We start from the raw sequence: 19,810 nt of genomic DNA on the forward strand, positions 1-19,810 counted from the left end.
TCTTGGCTGCTACATTTTCAGTCAGAGAGAAAGAAATAGTGAGGAGAGTCCATGATCACCTTATAGTATTTCACTGGATGCCTCAGAAGAGCAGATGGGGATAGTGAGCAGTGGATAAGGTAAGCGTTTGTCTACTTGAGGGCTTATATGGACCCTTTCTTGGACTGGGTCCTCTTTAATATCCTTATAAATCCATATAAAAAGTTGTAATTTTCTTGTCTGCTTACAGTTTATGGTTGTCTAAATTTTATAAATAACATTTTTTTCCATGTGCTCAGGTGAACACATCCTAGAGTTGCCAGAATTTAAGTATTCTGTGAAAAGCAACCCCCTTTAAATAGTCTTATGTTACCTATCCAGAAATTGAGGCATCTAGAATTTCTACTGAGTCTTCAAAGTCTGTGTTGCTGCATTTGATTTTTTTCTTTTCATGTCTACGTTCTATGTGGTCTTTGAATGGTTGATAACCATAAATATTAGAAAAAAATCCAGCCAAGTAAGACTTGTTTTGAGAAAGAAGAACAGAAGAAGAAAAAAACAAAGTAGGGGGAAAAAAAGTAGATAGGTCCAAACTGCTGGCAAGCTTGTTTGTACGTCTTTAAGATACATTTACTTATTCCAATTCCATCTTTATTTCTATTCTGCCACAGACTTGATGTCTAACAATGTAAGCTGTTCATGTTTAAAAACAGACTTCACCTTTAAATGTGCTTAGCCTAGAAAAAATATGCCTGGTGAGGTCATTTGCAGAGCAAGAGTTAATGCATCATGCAAACAGCTAAATAAAGGTTACAATCTGAGTGGAATTATTCAAAGCTCAAGGAGAAATCTGGTATTTGCTGTCTGTCACTGGGTTTGAGAAGTCTGGCTCTCTCAGTTCCACTGCCACCCGGAGATATCCTGCTTTCTGTGTGGCAGTAAGGGAGGGGACTGCAGCACTGGACCTTCTTCCTGTAAAAACAGCAAAAACAGGAGCGGTGGGAAGTGTCATGTGTGAAGAATGTGTGGAATGAAGGGTGAGTATGAGTCCGTCTTTGTCCAGATTTCAAAGAGCAATGTTATGGGTGTAAATAGCCACTCTTCCTCCTCTCTGTTCCTCTTCAGGACAGCTGAAGAGCCAATGTCAGAACAGCGTATGATCCCTGATATCCCTGAGGCGGATTGCTGCATGGAGGGCTATGAAGAGCTGTGTGCCTCTTGAGACCTGCCAGTTAAGTATCACAATTTTGGGGCCCTATCTGGTAAGGGCTCCTCACCCTTCTTCTCCACCAACATCTTTGAGAGTTGAGGGTGTCACTTTGGGGCAGGATACACCCTAAGTATGTGTGTGATACAGCCAGAATAAAAATGCATCACTTGTAAACACCCGGGCTTTTTTAGAGTTGGCAACCTCCACAGAGGTGTTGTGCTAAGATTGTGTTTTGCATTTCGTTTCCTTGTTTTGTTTCTATAAGCCAAGCACTTGGCTGATTGCACAGGAAATCAACTGCTATGGGCATTTACTTCAATGGGCAAACTTTAAACGAGTCACCAGGGACTGGCTGCTGCTGAGTTCAAAGAGAAAGAGACATCCAAAACCTCTAGCCAAGCCAAGTTATGGTGGGAAATATCAGATACAAAGAGGAGAAAACTGGAAGGCACAGTAGGGTGAAAGACAGATGCAGTCTGGTTTTCCTGTCCCTAATTGGTCAGATTAAGGTGAGGTTGGAATAGATTTAAAAAAAAACACAAAAAAACAACCAACCAACCAAACAAACAAACAAAAACAAAACAAAACAAAAACAAACAAACAAACAAACAAACAAACAAACAAACAAAAAACAAACCAAAACAAAACAAAAAAAACCCATAAAATTTTGCTAAGGGAAGTTTGTTGAACATCGGGAAACGTGCTCTGGTGGTTATGTTCTATGAACTGTGTGCAATAGTCTGGGGATGGAAACACACCAACAAAGTTAATGTGGTACTTGACAAAATATTGGAAAATGTATTAGAAAGTATAGTTCCCTGCGGGGCAGAACATGGAGCAAATGACCTGCTAAGATCCACTATTCATTCCTCCTTTTTTCTTTCCCCAACGATTTTAGAAGCCTCCCCAGGCTTAGATAACTCAAAGATAACTCAAATCTCCCATATCTCTAGTTGAAGTAAAGAAGCTGTGTTAGCAGAAGTGGAAAAAAGAGGAAGATAGAGGGGAAAAAACATAAAGGGAGGGAACATAAATTTAAACTTGGATGTTGCTTCCCCAGCACACACTGTGAGCAGTAGACTCCCAAAAGGAAGACTAGAGAAAGATTGCCATCTTCTGGAAGGATAAATATCTGCCATTATTGAGAATACTAAATCTAATATATGTATATTTTTGAAATTAAAGCATATTTCTGATAAATTTATTTTATAATCTGCATTCTTATTCATATAAATCTAATTCAATCTCATTTCATCAATATATATGCTGTGATCCCAGCTTTAGAAACTGACATAACATCCTGGTTTTTAATGAGACTCTCATCAAGTTATAAATTAGGAACTTGTTAACATTAAGCATTATCAGTAGAGAGATGGACTTTATATATTCTTGAGCCTGAAAACCAGACTTTTTTTTTTACTGAGCATTTAGAAGCCAAATTTACTTAAGTTGTCCAGATGTGGAGAGACTGAACAATGGAAAAAAATAAAAATTACCACTCTCCTTTTAAACAACATCAGTTACTACTTTACCTACTTCAGTAAATTAAGCACAGATGTGTCAGGCAGAACCTTGTTATTACTCAGAAAACTTGCAGACAGTCCATGGAGCACGGAAACATTTAGCATTGCTTTCAGTTAGCCCGTATTAGAAACTGTTATCTGTATTAGAAGGAGTTTATGTAGTGATTATGATTAAAATAGCCAGGGCTACTGACCGTTCTACTCAGGGCAGGAGGGGTCAGGAGCCCGTGGTAGCACAGCCCGTGTCCGGGGCTGTGAATTTGCCGGCTCCGTCTGCTGCCTGTGCTGTGCAGGGGCTGTCCCAGGCTGTGCTGTCACCCAGAGCTATTCGGACACTTGTCTCCCAGCCTTCGGGCTCCGGTGTTGGAAGCAGGGGGTGAGAGCAGGAACCACTGGCTTCCTCTGTCCTGGCAGAGCCGCAGGGCAGGGCAGGCCTGCAGGGAATTTGTCTGGCTCTATCCCAGGGGTGGTGGGAGCCTCACCCGCTTGGCACTGGGTGAAGCCTTTGTGGGGAAGACAGGGTGCATACCTTTGGGGTGCTCCTCTGCCTTGCATTTTGATTCAGTGTGGTGCTGCTCCATGCCGTCTAGTGACAATTCATTCTCGTGAGAGATGATGCCATTCTTACTTTTCGCTGTTCTGATACCAAATGAGGTGTATCAACACCCTCAGGTATTGTAAAAGCCTTTAAACTTTCAGGACAAGAGCTCAGAGGGGACTTTGGGTGAGTGAATCTTTCTGTCTCTCCTTACTAGCTTCTCAAATTCATCCAGTGTGAAGCTGCTGGGAGTTGGGATCCCTGGTGAACTTCGTACCTTGGTAAAAGCTGCCACTACGAGGGTCACTGACAGTCTTCCCTATTCCTTTGAGTACTGGACTTCTTTGACTTGTCACTCTTTCAAATAACTCTGTCATGGTGGTGATGCCCTGGTGCCAGTCTGTCACTCAGCAGGCTTCTCCTCAGGGGCTCCTTTTGTCACTAAAATCTCCAGTGTCCATGCGAAGAGCTGTATTGTCATCTCTTCAGGATCTGAAATCCTCGGTCCTCAGAGCAGATGCAGTCACCTAAAACTTTCCTCCCCCCGTTTCTTTCCTCTTCCCTTTCTGTGACTGGCAGGTCTGACCAGGAAGACATCCCAGGGCGGGGTGGCTTGTGGCCTTTGCCATTCTGATAAGACAGTGCACAAGAGGTGACCTGATGCCAAGGGTGATGGTAGTTTCTGAGCTAAGGTCATTCATCCCCTGAAGCATTGGCCAGAGAGCTGCCAGCTCTCTCCATCCAAGTTCCCAAACAGCCACCACATGGAGGTGGCTGGGATCTTTCCATGTTTCACAGAAACTTTCTGCAGTCAATACAGGTCACCCTTCTGCACTTAATCCCAGCCCGCAGCACCAATCTCTTCCCATATAATCTCCCAGAACATCTGTGCTGTGATTGCATTGTGGATTACAAAATTAGCATTTTCCATGAAACAGCTGCTGGCTGGAGGGATAGCATTTAATAATCACTGGGGGAGGGCCGGGGGGAGAGTGAGTGGGATGGGGGGTGTTGGGGGGGTGAGGGAGGAGGGGAGGAGACAAAGGAGAAAGGGGTTTTGAAGCCATTGTGTTTCCTGGAGGATCTAGAGATAAGCAAAACAGCAGACAAAGCGTGAGTCCTATTTCTGTATTGCTCCTCCAAATTAACAGGACTTCGAGGACTTGCTGACAAGGTAAATTCAACTTGCTTTGCTTTTGGAGCTATCTAGATACTATGGTCAGTTATTGTCAGTAAGTGCTTGGCTTTTATGGAGGGAAACTTTTCTGACAACATTCTCATGAAGGAGTAGTTCAGATTTGCTTCTTATTCCCTATGTCCTCTGCATCCTTGATCCAGTTCCTTCTTCTGACTCATTCATTTCTTATACTTTTTTGCCTTTTTCCTTATCACTTGTTCTGAAAATATATGGCCTTTCAACTACTATCACAAATCAGATGGAGAGAATATTTTTCCCACTACTAAGGATTTAAATTAGAAAAATGATTGTTGTCAATATTATGAGTGGAAAGATTTTTTTTTTTAATAAAAGCATGAGCAAACTTAAACCTGATGACAGAAAATCTTATAATCAAGCATTGATTAAAACTTTGTGTGCTGAAGGTTTCTATTTTCAGATGAAAAATCATGGTTTTGAGGAGAGCAATTTCATCTATAATTTCCTTTTCAGTCTTAAGCCAAATTTTCTACTGTAAAAACTTTCAGTGAGGAATTGGCCACCAACACTAGCCAGAAACCTTCACATAATTAACTGTTCCTAGTAGGTATCTGCTCCAAGAAAATGATGATATCCAATATGTCTTCAGATCATGGAAGACATTAGTTACGGTATCACTAAGATGCTACCATCTCCAGGGTACAGCTGCTTCATTGCTGAAAGAAGGAATTCTCTGGTGAAGAGACAAAAGAAGCAAGAGCATAAAACAATGTAGGAATTTTTCAGGGGCTGGGAAATTTTTTGCCTTCAGTGAGGGTGTTTTGGATCATACACTGTTTTCTCGGTGTGATGAGATGCTAATGAAGTCCTGCTTTCCAAGAGGAGCTTCAGCACCATCTTTATTGACCACATTTCTGAGCTTGCTGGTTAGCAGAACAAATGCTTCTAACTGCATCATTTTTTGCTGCGGTGCAGTCACAAACAATACGAAGGTCAGTCTCATATCATTTATTTATAGTAGTGTCCACAGTATGATGGGCTTTTCTCACACGTTCAACGTTGGGTGAGTCAACCAAAGTTATAAGAAGAGGACCGTCAGCAGGCAATGTCTGCACAAACTGAATCTATTCATGGGCAAATAGATTTTGAGAGTCATAAATAGGAAAGGGTGGGAGTATCTGGATGAAGTTGTGCCAAACATAGGGAGTGCCATGTGGGAAGAGGCATGCGTTGATTACATGAAAGTTGATGTGTGGGTAGATGACATCTAATCAATCCATGGAGTGATAAGTTGGGGTTCTCAGAAGTCAGTGCAGGGTTTTGCAGGAACCGTAAAATCTTAAGCTTTCCTCAGAGTGAGAAGGACTGAAGGGCCACAGGACCCTGGTACACATTGCTTTCTGAATTACTTTTTCTGATGAGATGAAACTGGTTAAGAGCATTTGTGGCAATGTTCACTCTTGAAAAACAACCCTTTGGCACTTTGTGTGAGAGCAGAGACACTGTCCTCCCACCGCCCTACCAAATTTCTGATGTGCAGAGCAGTGCTTGCTCAGGTGGGAGGTGCTGCTCTGGGGGTTGAACTCAATCTGCCAGGTCTGGATAGCTGGGTGTCCCTCCTGAGGAGGTCACTGCTTTGATGTGTGACTTTCAGTGATCCGGGAACATTTTCCTGCCTTTCTCCACTGTGAAATCAATATACTTGCTACCTCCCTACGTACAGTAATGAATTGCTTGAAAAAGTGTTTGGGGACATTTGGCAGCAAGAATTCTCATTTAGTTGGACCGAGCATTCACTGTGCCCCATCTAAAGGCAACACATGGTATTTCGGGGAAGTTGCTTAACAATTTTTCCCTCCCTTCTCTGAGATGGAGTGAATATGATGTCTCTTTCATTTTGCTCACGTGCTCACACACCCTGATGCACTCAGTCCTGCTGTGTCTACTAGGTCACCCCCTCTCCCCCAGTACAGATATTTAGTGTACTTTGAAATGGTTGAAGCTGACCTATTGCTCCACCACCCTGGCTTTCAGGAAATGGTTCTTCCATGCTGGGTGAGCTGTTGGGATGTTATGAGAAGGGCAGAGTGCTCATATCCCCTCCCCACAGGTAGGCACTGGGAAGAGCAGGGATTCATAAGTCTAGGTGGGACAAATTATTGGTGTGACAGTCCCTCCCATTTGTGTGTTGTAGATGGAGCTGCTGAAGGGATTGCCATGGCGCCGTGCTTTCCTGGCTGTCATCCTGAACCTGCTGGCTCTCAGCCTCTCCACCACTGCCTTGCTTGGCAGCTACTGGTGCACTGGGACCCAGAAAGTGCCCAAGCCTTTGTGCGGGAAGAGCAAAGCCACTGAGTGCATCGGTGTCCCCATGCTGCCTGACGCCAGTGCTAGCAATGTTTCATCCCAGGATGAGGTGCACTACAGCTGGGAGACAGGAGATGACCGCTTTGCCTTCAGATACTTCCACACAGGGATGTGGCTTTCCTGTGAAGAGAGCATGGAAGGGCCAGGTAGTGTCTTGCCCAGGCAGTCACAACTTCTTCCCTTGTATTCACTCCACAGGAGTTTGGAAATGAAAGTCAGGAGGCTGACAACGCTCGGGAGAAAAGCCTTCTTCATTTTCCTAGATGGCATTGACCCTCTGCACTGTTGTGATCATTATATTTCTGTCCTTCATTGGGATGTTCACAGAGGGGGAGCAAGGGAGGTTGGTTGTCTCTGGTGTGCCCTTTGGTCTGGAATAGTGGCTGTGAAGTTCAAGTGGTGATGGTGGTCGCAGTGACTTTGTGGTGGCAGTGACTTTTTCATGGCATCATTCATCCTGATGTGAAATGAAGTGAGCCTCATTTCCCCATACCTCCATTCCTACACACAGTTTACTTCATGCTTTCCAGGGCACATTTGTGCATGCCCCCTCAGAAATCTGAGCAGGGTGATTTTATACAGTGCTGTTGATTTATAGTTATCATGGTGAGTACTGCAATAGTTACTGTTCTCCTTAAATCACCAAACTGAGATTTTTTGTGAATTGAGCAGGAACTGGACTTTTTTTTTAAAAAAAGAAAACAAACAAACAAACAAAAAAACCCCACAAACCCTAAAGAGAGAAAGAGAAGTACTGCCTTATAGATACAGAGAAAACCTGGAGGATTTGAATCCAGAGGAACTAAAGCTAGGAGGCAAATTGATCTGAGTATTAGAGCTACAGTACTGTAATTTTTTTAGTTGTTTTTGTGATATTGTGACAGGTTTAATTTGTGATTTTTGACCATGTGAGACTGGCACTGCATACCCTGGAGTGCCAGGGGCTGGTCATGCAACCTGTACCAGACCTCTTTGGTGCTTCCCTTCACCCTTGACTTGCTCCTTCCCAGCCCCGCTGAAGTCCTTCTGCTAAAACCTGTGCCATGCCAACACAGGTGGATGCTCTGCAGTGCACAGATGCTCTTTATGGCCTGGCACACACATCAATGATCAGAACTGACCCAGAAGGTGGCCAACAGGGAGATTTGTATCTAAAGATACAGTGATGAAAGTTGGTTTCATCAGGCCCGTTCCCCTGAGCCCACCGCCCTCCCTTCTTCATCCCTCTCCAAGCACAAACATCTTACCTTCTTTAACTAAGCCACCGTTCTAGTATGGCATTTCTTATTTTCTTATCTGTTGCTGTCAGAGTTTGAAAATAAAGAACTACTGAATAAAAGCAGACAGAATGGGGGTGGGAGCAGGAAGGAATGTGCTTGAAACTCTCATGTCCAGATGAGAGGGCTGCTTTATTATGAGCATTTCCAGATATGCTGTGTAAGGAGATGTGTTTATCTGGGACTGGTTTGGGTCAGGGTGTGTTTCCATGGTGCTTATGGGAATGGGACTACATCCTTTGACAGCTTTCTCTGAAAGACTTGTCTGGCCACTGGGCAGTCCTGGAATAACCCTGCTGCCTGAAGGACTGCAGAGAGTGCATTACATCTGGATCGCAGCAGAGCACGGGGTAGAGAACATAGTCAATCTCAGTCCCTTGCTTCCTGTAAGTTAAGTATAACCCACACCCTGCTGTGGGTCTTTGGAACAAGTGCCTAGATGACAACAACAACAACAACAGAAAAAAAGAGGTTACTATGGACAAAAGGAGTTTGAGTTGAGCCGGAGAAAGCATTTCATTTTTTCAGGCTAATCTCAAAATTAGTTTAGATGAGCCATTACTGAATAACCTCACTAAAGTTCTAAGTGAAGTAGCAAACCACAAGTTAATGAGGACTGCAGATAGCACTAAACCGGGCAGCATCCTGAGATCTGTGGATGACAAGTAATACAGGAGATTGGGAGAGATTATAATTGAGGATAGAAATTAAGAAAACGAGATTCTTACATGAAAAGCAACAGGCTGATACTTCTAGGAGAAAACACTGTGCCAAGCATAGGAGAGGACCTTCGATTTGTATGAGGGTCAACAAGACTGAGTGTCGGGTCCTGCACTTGGGTCACAACAACCCCATGAAATGGTCCAGGTTTGGGGCAGAGTGGCTGGAAAGCTGCCTGGCGGGAAAGGACCCGGGGGTTTTTGTTGACAGCCATCTGAATATGAGCTGGCAGTGTGCCCTGGTGGCCAAGAAGGCCAATAGCCCCTGGCTTGTATTGGAAATAATGTGGCCAGCAGGGCTAGGGAAGTGATCATCCTCCTGTACTCAACACTGGTAAGGCTGCACCTCGAATGCTGTGTTCAGTTTTGGTCCCCTCACTGCAAGAAAAACACTGAGGTGCTGGAACACGTCCAAAGAAGGGCAACACAGCTGGTGAAGGGTCTAGCACACAAGTCTTATGAGGAGCAGCTGAGGGAACGGGGGCGTTGTTTAGTCTGGAGAAAAGGAGACCGAGAAGAGAGCTTAATCGCTCTCAGCAACTAACTGAAAGGAGTTTTGTAGCCAGGTGGGTGTCAGTGTCTTTTTCCAAGTAACAAGCAATAGGGCAAGAGGAAACAGCCTCAAGCTGTGCCAGAGATGGTTTATATTGGATACTAGGAAAAATTTCTTCACCGAAAGGGTTGTCAAGCATTGGAACAGACTGCCCAGGGAAGTGGTTGAGTCACCATCTCTGAAAGTATTTAAAAGATGTGTAGATGTGGTGCTTAGGGACATGGTTTAGTGGTAGACTCAGCAGTGCTAGGTTAACGGTTGGGCTCGATGATCTTAATGGTCTTTTCCAACCTAAACAATTCTGTGATTCTATGATATATGGTAATGCAGTATGCAGTAAGAGAGACTTACAGATATAAAGGATGGACCCTCAGCTGAGACAATAGCTTACGTCTGGCCAATATAAAAAGCCAAAGCAAATATGAACACCTTTTGTCCAAATAGCATGCCTAAAATGTGAGGATAGAAGACCATATTTCTGTGTGATTCTTTGCCACGTAAGAGGGACTCACATCTCTGTCATGCAGCATTTCACTTGGGAAGATTTTTTTTTTTTTGCTTTCTTCTTTGGGAAGCAGTGCTAGAACCACTCTGCTGAGACTGGAGTGAGTGGGAATTCACATCCTCAGAAGAAGTGGTGGGTCTGCAGTCTGTTATAAGCTACACCCTTAATAGGCCTGATGAAGAGTAATGTTGTGAATGAGTAGCAACAGATTTTTATATTCACCAGAGGCTCGTAAGATTTACAAATGGTTGAAATTTTTTTCTGGAAAAGCCACTTCTAGTTTTCCTGGCAGACATTGCCTTCCCCTACCTTGCCCCAGTGAAGGTCTGGAAAGATGGTCGGAAAGATGGTCAGAAGGAGAGCAGAGGTGAGAATATCTGATGTCTAGGTTCAGGGATAATTGGAGCTATGAAGTGAAAAGAGTGAGAGGAAGATATTTTTTTTTCCCTTATGTACCCTGCATTGTTTTGCAAACTAATACCTTTGGTTTTGTGTTTCAGAAGAGAAATGCCGTAGCTTTATTGAGCTTTCACCACCAGCAGAGAGAGGTAAGAGCAAATCCCCCATACCTCACTGCAGCTGCCCAGTGCACCTCCTTGGGATGGTGGACCTGCAACATTTTATCTGTGTGAGGACAGCAGGGTGGGTCCCCAAAGAGCCAGGAATGAAATTTTGGCCTCATGGTTGCAAAAAGAGCAAAGATTTCCTCCTAGATGTTTGTCTAAACCACTTCCATCTGTGAGGTCAGTGCTGGAAACCTTGGGCTCCCTCCCCTGTGAAGTGGGATTTGTTTCATCTAATAAATTTTCCAGTCTGAGCTTGGCATTTTGCTGTAGTCAGTGGGAAGGGGATGGATGCCACCTGAGGACAGTTCCTCCCACATATGCTACATGTTGACTCAGTGCTTCAGTTTTGGGGTCTAATGTGATGACTCCGGAAGCTGAATCACCTCTTACTTTGTGGCAAGTGATCAGGACACCTGAAAGTTACACTTTCAGGGTGAAGTCCTCATCAAATACAAAACTTCATCTGGATTAGAGAGCTCACCCCTCTTGTTACTGTCACATGTTTCAAATGATCCTGAGGATAACTTCAGTATACCTGGATATATGTGTACATATGCAATGGATATTTTACTTACTGAAAGCTTTTCACTAGTTGGTGTGGGCTTGCCCTGAGATGGAAGCTGGAGGCAAGTTGTTTCAGAGGATATTCATATGTGAAGGGAAAGGCCTGGGGTGCAGAGCCCGTGTCGGTGTTCAAGCCATGACAGCAAAGTCTGGAACAGATGCTGGGGAATCGCAACAGCCGGCAAGGAGATGAGTACTTTCAGGGAGCTAATTTTCTTTTTCTGTCTTGTTTCTCCTATTTCAAAAACACTGACAAAGACTGCTGACCTGCTTTTATAAAACAATGAGCATTCCCAGGTGAGGGGTCCAGTGGCATGCAGTGGCATCACCGTGCTGATTAACCTGGGTCACTCTTGGCACAAAAGCAGGGTAGAAAAAAATCCCATGCTTACTCTTTTGGGCAACAGTATTCACATAATTCAAATACTGCTGGTGTTACAATACCATTTTGAAGTCATGCAGATCTCCACTTTATCATGAAATTAATGACTTGACCACATTTACTGGATGACTCTTGCATTTACCACAAAATGCTCACTCCACAAGGAGTAGCAACACATTCTTCTTCTTTCTCACCTTCTTGTGCTTCATTTGCTGCCTGGGCCTCTGGCTCTGTTGTTTCCATTGTCTTCCTTATAGACTGTTTTCCTAAGAAAGGAGGTTTATGCAACCTGATTAAGTGACTTTGTAAATCTGTCTGTCCCCCCTCACACTCCTCCTACTGCTCCTTGTCTAATTGCGGCTCAACATTGACAGAAAGGCCACGTTCTGTGAGACACTGAGCTCCTAAAGATTAATTGGAAGATCACTGTGAGCTTAAGCATGACACTCATAGTGACACTGTGGTCTTAACAGCTCTAGTACCCACTTTCACCCCTTCCTGCACATAGCATCATCTTAAGATGACCTTGGCCTCCAGTGCAGCTGCTATTTTAGAGTTGGGCCAGCACTGGAGAAGGTGGTGTGACTGCTGATTGCAGGCTGGGCTGGCTGAGCTGGGTGTGTGCAGAGCAGTTCCACAGTACATAGGCAGCGTTACAAGACCAGATGACGCAGCACGTGTGGTGAGCCTGGACTCACGGGGAACATGATGCAGAGACCTGTGTGCATGTGTGGTGCCTGCAGCCTCCAGGACACTTTCAGCAGTCTGACCTCTAATTAAATAGTCTCCCTGAGGGTGCTGCGTCATGGAAGCCAGTTCCTTTAAGCAGGGATGCAGCTCATCAATTCTTGCTAAAGATCTGGGTGCCTCTATGGCACTAACAACATTGAGGAGTCAAGTCAATGCCATCTTAATGAGGGTTTTCTTCACACTCCTTTTCCTCAGCTGAATGTCTCCTCTACAGCCATTAATAGTTGCCAACAGTAGTGTTCACAGTGCTGCTTCGACAGATTAATAATTCTTCCTCAGTGAATCCTGTGCTTTTCCACAGTCCAGCATTAGAATGCCTTTTCTCATTCTCCTGCACGTCCTACTGCACAGTGAGCTCAGCTGTTGACTGTGGTATCACTTAAATTCCGACTCATACTCCCAGCATGAAAGTACCTGCACTCTGTTCAAGCAGCAGGGGTGAATGGTGAATGTTACTGCTCTAGCTGGATATCCACCCAAAGGAATGTAGTTTCATGAATGTAGCTTCATTTTAATTGAGGTTTCGGTGAGAAATATAGGCTTGCAAGGGGCTTCTTTAATTCCAGAGGCCAGGTCCCAGCCTTAGCCGTGGATGCACCATACAGCTCTTTACTTAACCAGTTGAGTCCCAGGTTAAAAGTTGTTTGCTTCCATTGTTGTGATTAGAAACCTACTCTAAAGGTCACTATGCTAATGGGTAAGAACCTTCTAAGGTCCAGCTCAGGCGTGTTTGTGGCCCACCTATGACCCCTAGGGCTTGTGCTAATACTTAACAGCTTTCCCCTGTCTTTTTCCCTTTGGTTTCCTCCTTGCTATTTATGAATAATACTGGCTTGTTTACAGAGAGCATTTTAGTTCCTCTCATCTTTTGCCATGTCAGACTAGTCAAGCCATCTTCTGTGACAGACTCTCTGTCCCCCCTCAGCATCCTTTGAGCCCTTGCTCATAGGCTGAGGGGATTGCTTCTGGGTGCTCGTTGTTTTTCTTCTCTCCCTTCTTTCCAAAGGACATCCTTTCAGGATTGGTTTGAGAAAGGGGAGTACTCTCCCTTGAACAAGCCACCCTGTATTGATGTGAGAAGTCTCTGGTTCCTGGCAGGAATCCTGTGGCTGTCACTGGGATCAGAGATGCTGTACATCAGCTTGCTGCTCATCAGCTTCATTCTCCTGATGGTGGAAATGCTGCATATTGGTAATCCAGTCTGTGGGTTGAAGCTCAATGCCTTTGCTGCTGTCTCCTCGGTGCTGTCAGGTAAGTGTGTTACTGCAGGCTTGGAACCACAGCAGCAGGAGAGCCTCCTCTCCCAGGCAAGGCTGAAGTATGCTGCTCTGGCTCTTGCTGTAACTGCTTTCTTGTCTTTTGCGTCCAGGTCTCCTTGGGATGGTGGCACACATGATGTACACTCAAGTCTTCCAGGCAACGGTTAATATGGGACCAGAGGACTGGAGACCGCACTCATGGGACTATGGCTGGGCATTCTAGTACGTGAGCTCTGAATCCTTCACCTCCCCAGCCTTTCAGGCTTCAGCCATGCTACACCCTGCCAAAACCCACCTCCTCCTTTCTCCACCTTCTGTTTCCAAAGACAGGTGTACCATGGTTCTCCTACTGCTAATCTGTCTTTGCCTCGTCCCCTGCTTTAACAAATAGTTGCTGAGTTACTTAAATGAGTAGCTACCAAGGACTGGCAAAACAATGGCATCACACCTACACAAGTGCTTTCAACCCTGCTGACTAATCATATTTGTCCCTATGCTGGTTTGTCCTGTTTGGTCTCAGCTCTTCTCTGCGTCCAGAAGCCAGCGTCACACTTGTGATGATGCTCTCAAACATGCCTTGTTTTTCTGCAGTTTAAGTAAGTTGCATGATGGTTTGGCACCTTCACTAACCAATGTCCAAAGTGCCTATTCCTGCAGCACCAAGCCTAGACACATGCTTAAAGATGTGGACACTGTAGCCAGGAAGAGCTGCTGCAAAAAGCAGGTGGCTCAGAGTTCCTTTCTCTAAAGTCTAAAGAAGCCAACCATAGCTGATATGCTGTAACTGACTTGAAAAACAATTGGATGAGCCTTGCAAGTGCCCATGGAAAGTGCAGGCTCAATTTGCAATGGTGTACTGACAGCGACCACATTGATTCTTAAGACTTAAAAACTCCAGTGCCATGTCAGCCGCAGACATCAAATGTCAGCATGGCCATCTGGTTATGCTCAAGCAGACATGCCTCATGTCCAGGAAGACATTGAGCAGCCCTGTGATACAGAGCTTGCTTCCAAGCTGTGCTGTCCTGCTGCCCTTTTTATTCTCCCTGTGTGCCTCCCTTCCCTGTGACAGGGATGACCAGTATTTAACCCACTGATCTAAAAAGAATCTTGTGGTGGGATAACCCCTAAGAACTCTAATGTTATGAGCCTTCGTCTTTCTAGTTCCTGTCCATACCTGGCAAATCAGGGTGCATCATGGTGCACGCAGCTAAATTCCTCACCCTTCTTGGCTTCTCACAGCATGTGCTATTCTTCTGTCTCTCCTGTAGCATGGCCTGGGCCTCCTTCACCTGCTGCATGGCCTCTGCTGTCACCACTCTCAACACCTACACCAAGACGGTGCTGGAGTTCAAAAAGAACCACATCAAGGGCTACAAAGGGAGCCTCAAGGATCAGCCTCAGCACCACCGGTGCTTCATACAGCAGCAAATAAGCCACTACTATGAGCCCCAAGACAAGCCCCTCCGTTCAGTCTCTGAGGGAGTCGACTTCTACTCTGAGATGCAGCAGAAAGTGCTACAGCAGGAACCAGAGCTGGAGCTGGATGAGGCCGTGGGACAGACGATCAGGGAGGATCACTGTTAGGGATGAACACACCGGGGCACAGCAGTAGGGTTTGGGAGGCACAAGAGCTCTGAACCAAACACTAGCACCACTATTAGCAAGTTCTGGTGGAGCTCTTCCTTCTTCTACAGTTTGGGGAGTGAGAATAGTTGGACACGGGGCCTGGGCAACAGCAGTGCCAACAGCAGCTGGGTGGGTCCTCCCTGATCACAGTTTGATGGGTGTCCTCAGCTGGGAAGCGTGACATTGGAGGGACATGTTGCTGGTGCCAGATGTCTCCAAGGTCTTTCAGACAGAGTTGAGGCAGATGTCCTAATCCCAACAGTATTGCACCTGGGAATAAATAGTCAGTGCCATCCAGCTGGAAAATTACAGTGCTGGGCATCTTTGGGTGGTGTCACATTGACCTTCCAGCAACCCCCCCCGGTTCAGTGCATGAGTGAAGGGCATTGGTGCTTATATTGATTGGCTGTAATCCTCTCTGAACACCCTATTTATTCTTAATTTCCAGGCCCAACCTCCTCCTCTCCTTGCCCCCAGATTAAAAATGCTGCTGGAGTAGGAAAGTGAGCTTGCTTTCAAACATCTCTTTCCTCCTCTTTCCTATCTGTGACTCCCCCCCATCCTCCCTTCTTGCTTTTTTCCCCAAAAATCCCCCATTCTGAGGTACTTTCCTGCCTGTCTCTTTCTACTGTGCTTCTTGACAACCTTTAAGAATCCTTGGCTGGGCTTTTGCTTTTTACTTTGTTTCTCTTTACCTGTCCCCTTCTCCCCATTGTAAAAATATAGCAAACAATCCCCAAATCAAGCAAACTCACCTCTCACGGGTGAAACACTGGTTCACTTGACACATGATGCTGTATACAGTATTTATTTGCTCCACTGCAGTTCACAGTTCAAATACATTTTCCCAACAATATACAGACAGACTCTTTATTCACAGTGGGGGATGTGTGTGTGCACGAGCAGGGTGAATTCACATTATGGAGGAGCTAACATTACTGCACTTGAATATGAGTTCTCTCAGGAGAATAACTACTTAGCTAGCAGTTGCTTCACCTTTCCCAGCAAGGTGGTGGCTAGACAGGAGAGAAGGGTCACTCCTGTTTAATATTCATGTTACTGGTCCTCACACTTTCAGTCCCTATTATGCAGCTGTATTTACTGACTATGTATTATAAACACTAACTCCTGTCTGGAGGAAAATGCCAGGCCTAGAACCCTTGCTACAGTTGTGCTAATATATACAGAGCTATTTACACAAAAATACCCTTAAACATATACAAACTGTTCACAGGCTCTGACGTTAAGAGAGCAGCGCCCAAGGACCAGCCTTGGAGCTTGCAGCTAATCCTGAAGGGCTATCCCGGAAGCTTTATATGGAGATGCAGGGACAGAGAAGAGAGAGGGTGATATAGTAAGGAGAGGTGTCAAGAGCCCAGGAGAGCAAATCCATGGTAGATGAGCCCATCTGGAGGAAGGGTCAAAGTCCTGCCATCACTTCACCACTCACAGGGAAGTGTGGGGAGGCTGGAAAGGCATGTACCAGCAGGAGGACAGAAGAGTCCTTTGTAATCCTCATCTCAGTCTGGCTCTGCATAATGTCAAAGGTCAGACCTAGAAAGGCATACTGGGAAAACACTTCTTATGCTGTTGCCCTGCACTGCGGGGAGCTGCTGGGGTTGTTTTTTATATGGTCATTGCTATTACAAGAAAATTCATGTAGATGCTCTGGAACTACAACACAGGAGACTGATGGCACACTCAAGAGGCACAGTTCAAAGCACTAAACATACTGTGAGCAAATGTGCCCTGGGAGTAGTCTGTTCCTCCTGGAACCGAACACAAGGCTGGGCTGGCAAGGGAATGGTAACACAGAGCCCAGAATAGGGGTAGAATGAACAGAAAAGCTTTCTAGTTCTATCTCTGTCTGAGCCTCTAAACCCTGAAGCAGTGGTGTGAGAATCTTCTCTGCTGTGACTGCTCTACCGTGATCTTTAGTGCTAGTGAGGATCTGCTGGGAATCTATCCCAAAAGGGCTGCGATGCATCTGCAGAGTGGGACTCAGTCTACTGAACTGCAATGTGATGTTACAGTGACACTTTGGCTTCAGAAAAAGCTTAGGGATGGATAGAAATAAGATGTGAAACTTTTGCCTCTACATCACCCACAAGAACCTGTCCTGAATTTGGGATTGGGGAAAGAAATATGCAAGCGCAAGGACTGGCAAATGCTGTGGGGACCATCTTTCCCTAGATCAGGTACTTCAGCTAGAGAGCTAGTTCGTTTCTGAGTTTGGGGACAGAATGGAGAAGAGGGCTGAGAGCACAGGAAAGGTTGTAGAGAAGACTAGCCCTGCAGGAGCCAGCCAGAGGCTTCTCTTCAAAAATACCAAGACTAAAGCAGGTGGTATCCTTTAGCCACACCATTTGCCTTGAGTCATTATGGCCTACTCTAGGCCTATAGCTTGTTTGACTGCCTGGAAATACTGTTTGGACATAAAAAGGAGTGTCCTAAATCTCATTCATAAATTAAGCATACAAAAAATATACATATATTGTATAAATGGATACATATATATATATACATAAAACCTGGAGTTTTTTATATATATATATGTATATAAATTCTAAATTCACATTTCTGTGTTACCTGGAAGGAAGCATGCAAGAACAGCATATGGAGGGAGAGACGCTGAACAAGGTTCCTCTGGTACAGGACAGGTCTGCCTAAGACAAACCTGCCTCCAGCAGCATTGCCCAGAGAGCTGATGAAAGGGGAATTGCTTTTAGCCCCCATTCCCTCTACACAGCAGTTTTCCTGAAGATCCACAGAGCAGCTTCCTGTATTCCCTGTACAGGCCACAGGTCCAAACAAAATCCAAGGAACCACCAGGCTAGAGCTGGAGAAGGAAAGGCAAAGAAAGACTAAAGCCAAAACCTATTATGATCCAGTTTGGTATAGAAAAGCAGTAATTCACAGGCCAGCAACTGAACCTGGACACTACCATATGGAGGACCCTTGTTTGCCTGTGTCAAAACAAATGATCTCTGTCCACCTCTCTACTCCATGAGTCTCTCAGTCCCTTACTAAGTCTTTCTAAGACTCAGTAACTCTTTCTGAGATCCCCCTTCCCTGTCCAACTGTCAAAGCACAGCTGGGTGTCTCAGTCTGCCCATCTTATGCCCAAAGGGGCTTACAGTAATTTTGCAGTCTCTTTGCATGCCACCAGTCTCTTTGCATCCCAAAGAGCACCTAACTGTGTCTGTAGGGAAGAGATCAGACAAAGGTCTGGATTTCCTAAGGGATTCTGGCACCATCTCACCTTCTGAGGAAAGTCAACAAATTTCAGCCGGGCAAGAAATCGTCTCACTTCTCCACGGCTGATTTTGGGAGTGGTTGTGTCCTTTAGCCACACCATTCGACCTTGACTCATCATGGCCCACTTCAGGCCCAGCTTGCTGACTGAGAGAAATCCTGGCTGTTTTTCAGAGGTTGCAGTTGTTGTCACAGTGATGTGAAATGCATCCTTTTGGAGATCATTAATTCCAACTGGTCCATCAGAAAAGGGCAAGAAAATATTGGTGAGGAGTAAATGAACATGTTACTTCCACAAGAAATCTTACAGTCTTTAATCGGTCAAAACATCCACTGGACCGAAGATATATTCAGTTTGACTTTACAATTGCATGTACCTTAATTAGGGAAAATGATTTTAAGTTAAAAATTTTCCATGGAAATAAATTTAGATCAGAAATGGAAGGGTTTGTTTCCAGGTGATGTTTTTGAGCTGACATAGCAGATGCACATATTTCAATAATGCAGTACACTTTCAGAGAGCTTTCCTTCCCATATCTGTTAGCAGCTACAGTTTTACTTCTGTAAGAGGGGAAACTGGTAAAGCATAGGCAAGTCAATTCACTCCAGGTACTGCAGAATGATCTGTACAGACCTCAGAAATTCCAATTTCTAATAAATCCCTCTAAAAATTATATTCTATTTGTTCTTGACTGAGCTGTGTTTTTGATACAAATCCAATCACATGTATTACTATGTAGCAGCTTTTCTACACTTCCTGGCCTACTACTGGCCTCCCTGCTGGATGAACTGATCTTTTATCCCACATCCTGCCATTCTCAAGAGGCTGGATGTTGGTTGAACTGCTTTAGAAAGAGCAAGGAAATCCAACAGCGGCTGTACAATCTTGTATTGATGTTAAATCCAGATCTACTTTTCCCTGAAATCACACATTTAAATATTTTGGATTCTCCCTTTCAAAAGGAAAGAGGAAGAAGGAGCACAGCTGCTACCCCAGAGACCAGTAGATGGCCGACAAAGGCAGAAGTCTAACTGAGGTGACAGAGAAAATTTTCATAGTGATTTTTCATGCACTGCCTTAAACCATAAATAGCTCCATGGAAAGCAAGCAATTAAAACATGCTCTCTGGTGTAAAGCATGCATGAAATCAAACTTGGACCTTTCCTTGCTTAAACATGTGCAAGAAACTTGGTGGGTCTTTTATTTGCAAAGTAGGGATTGGACAGTACCTTCCTTCAGGAGGAAGATGAATCTTACTTCCCACTGCTGGCCTGTGTGTGGCAGACCTCAGGTGCTATCTTTACAGGCACAACTACACCCCACTGTTTTTCACAGCTATCTCTCCCTCCATATTTCTTTAAGCCTAGGTAGTTTCTCCTCCATTTGTACTCACCTGCTGAAGCAATGACTTTGTCTGTTGTATTGGTGAGGTCCAAAAGGACTGTTTGAAAAACAGGATGGAGGAGATAAAGGTGGTGCAGTCCTGGGCGCTCAGGTCTGGGACCAGGTTGCTGCTGAAACAAAGGACAGACAAAAACATTGTAGCTGGCTAGCAAAGAGGAGTCTAGCTTTGCCAA

The 19,810-nt window shown here is 44.8% G+C and overlaps 2 protein-coding genes across 8 annotated transcripts in view; one reads left to right on the forward strand and one right to left on the reverse strand.

The window, feature by feature from the left end:
* On the forward strand, positions 1-15,835 carry GSG1 (germ cell associated 1). 6 transcript variants are annotated; one of them, XM_032988351.2, is made up of 7 exons: positions 1-119; positions 1,105-1,211; positions 6,601-6,919; positions 10,328-10,375; positions 13,188-13,340; positions 13,459-13,570; positions 14,620-15,835. In XM_032988351.2, exons 2-7 carry the CDS (start codon positions 1,179-1,181, stop codon positions 14,933-14,935), a joined length of 981 nt encoding a protein of 326 aa, XP_032844242.1. In that variant the 5' UTR covers positions 1-119; positions 1,105-1,178; the 3' UTR covers positions 14,936-15,835. The 6 variants fall into 6 exon arrangements, with proteins under 6 accessions (XP_032844242.1, XP_032844243.1, XP_032844248.1 ...); XM_032988352.2 differs by lacking the exon at positions 1-119 and adding an exon at positions 856-1,016; XM_032988357.2 differs by lacking the exons at positions 1-119; positions 13,188-13,340 and adding an exon at positions 856-1,016.
* The window catches only part of FAM234B (family with sequence similarity 234 member B), a 23,187-nt gene continuing 19,146 nt past the window's right edge, over positions 15,770-19,810 (reverse strand). The window contains exons 11-13 of one of the 2 annotated variants that reach the window (XM_032988350.2): positions 19,627-19,744; positions 18,240-18,466; positions 15,770-17,816 (exon numbers count right to left, since the gene is read on the reverse strand). In XM_032988350.2, coding sequence (XP_032844241.1) covers positions 17,811-17,816; positions 18,240-18,466; positions 19,627-19,744 — 351 coding nt within the window. In that variant the 3' untranslated portion in view covers positions 15,770-17,810. Of the gene's footprint in view, positions 17,817-18,239; positions 18,467-19,626; positions 19,748-19,810 lie in introns of both variants that reach the window. The other variant, XM_032988349.2, reaches the window with a different exon arrangement.

Source organism: Tyto alba, unplaced genomic scaffold, assembly GCF_018691265.1.
Source record: "Tyto alba isolate M040663 unplaced genomic scaffold, T.alba_DEE_v4.0 Super-Scaffold_2, whole genome shotgun sequence".
Lineage (NCBI taxonomy): Eukaryota > Metazoa > Chordata > Aves > Strigiformes > Tytonidae > Tyto > Tyto alba.

Coding starts and splice junctions, on each gene's coding strand:
- GSG1 (XM_032988351.2), top strand. CDS start 1,179: ATGAAGAGCTGTGTGCCTCTTGAGACCTGCCAG. Junction 1,212..6,600: donor TGCCTCTTGAGACCTGCCAG/TTAAGTATCACA, acceptor TGTGTGTTGTAG/ATGGAGCTGCTGAAGGGATT. Junction 10,376..13,187: donor TTCACCACCAGCAGAGAGAG/GTAAGAGCAAAT, acceptor GGTTCCTGGCAG/GAATCCTGTGGCTGTCACTG.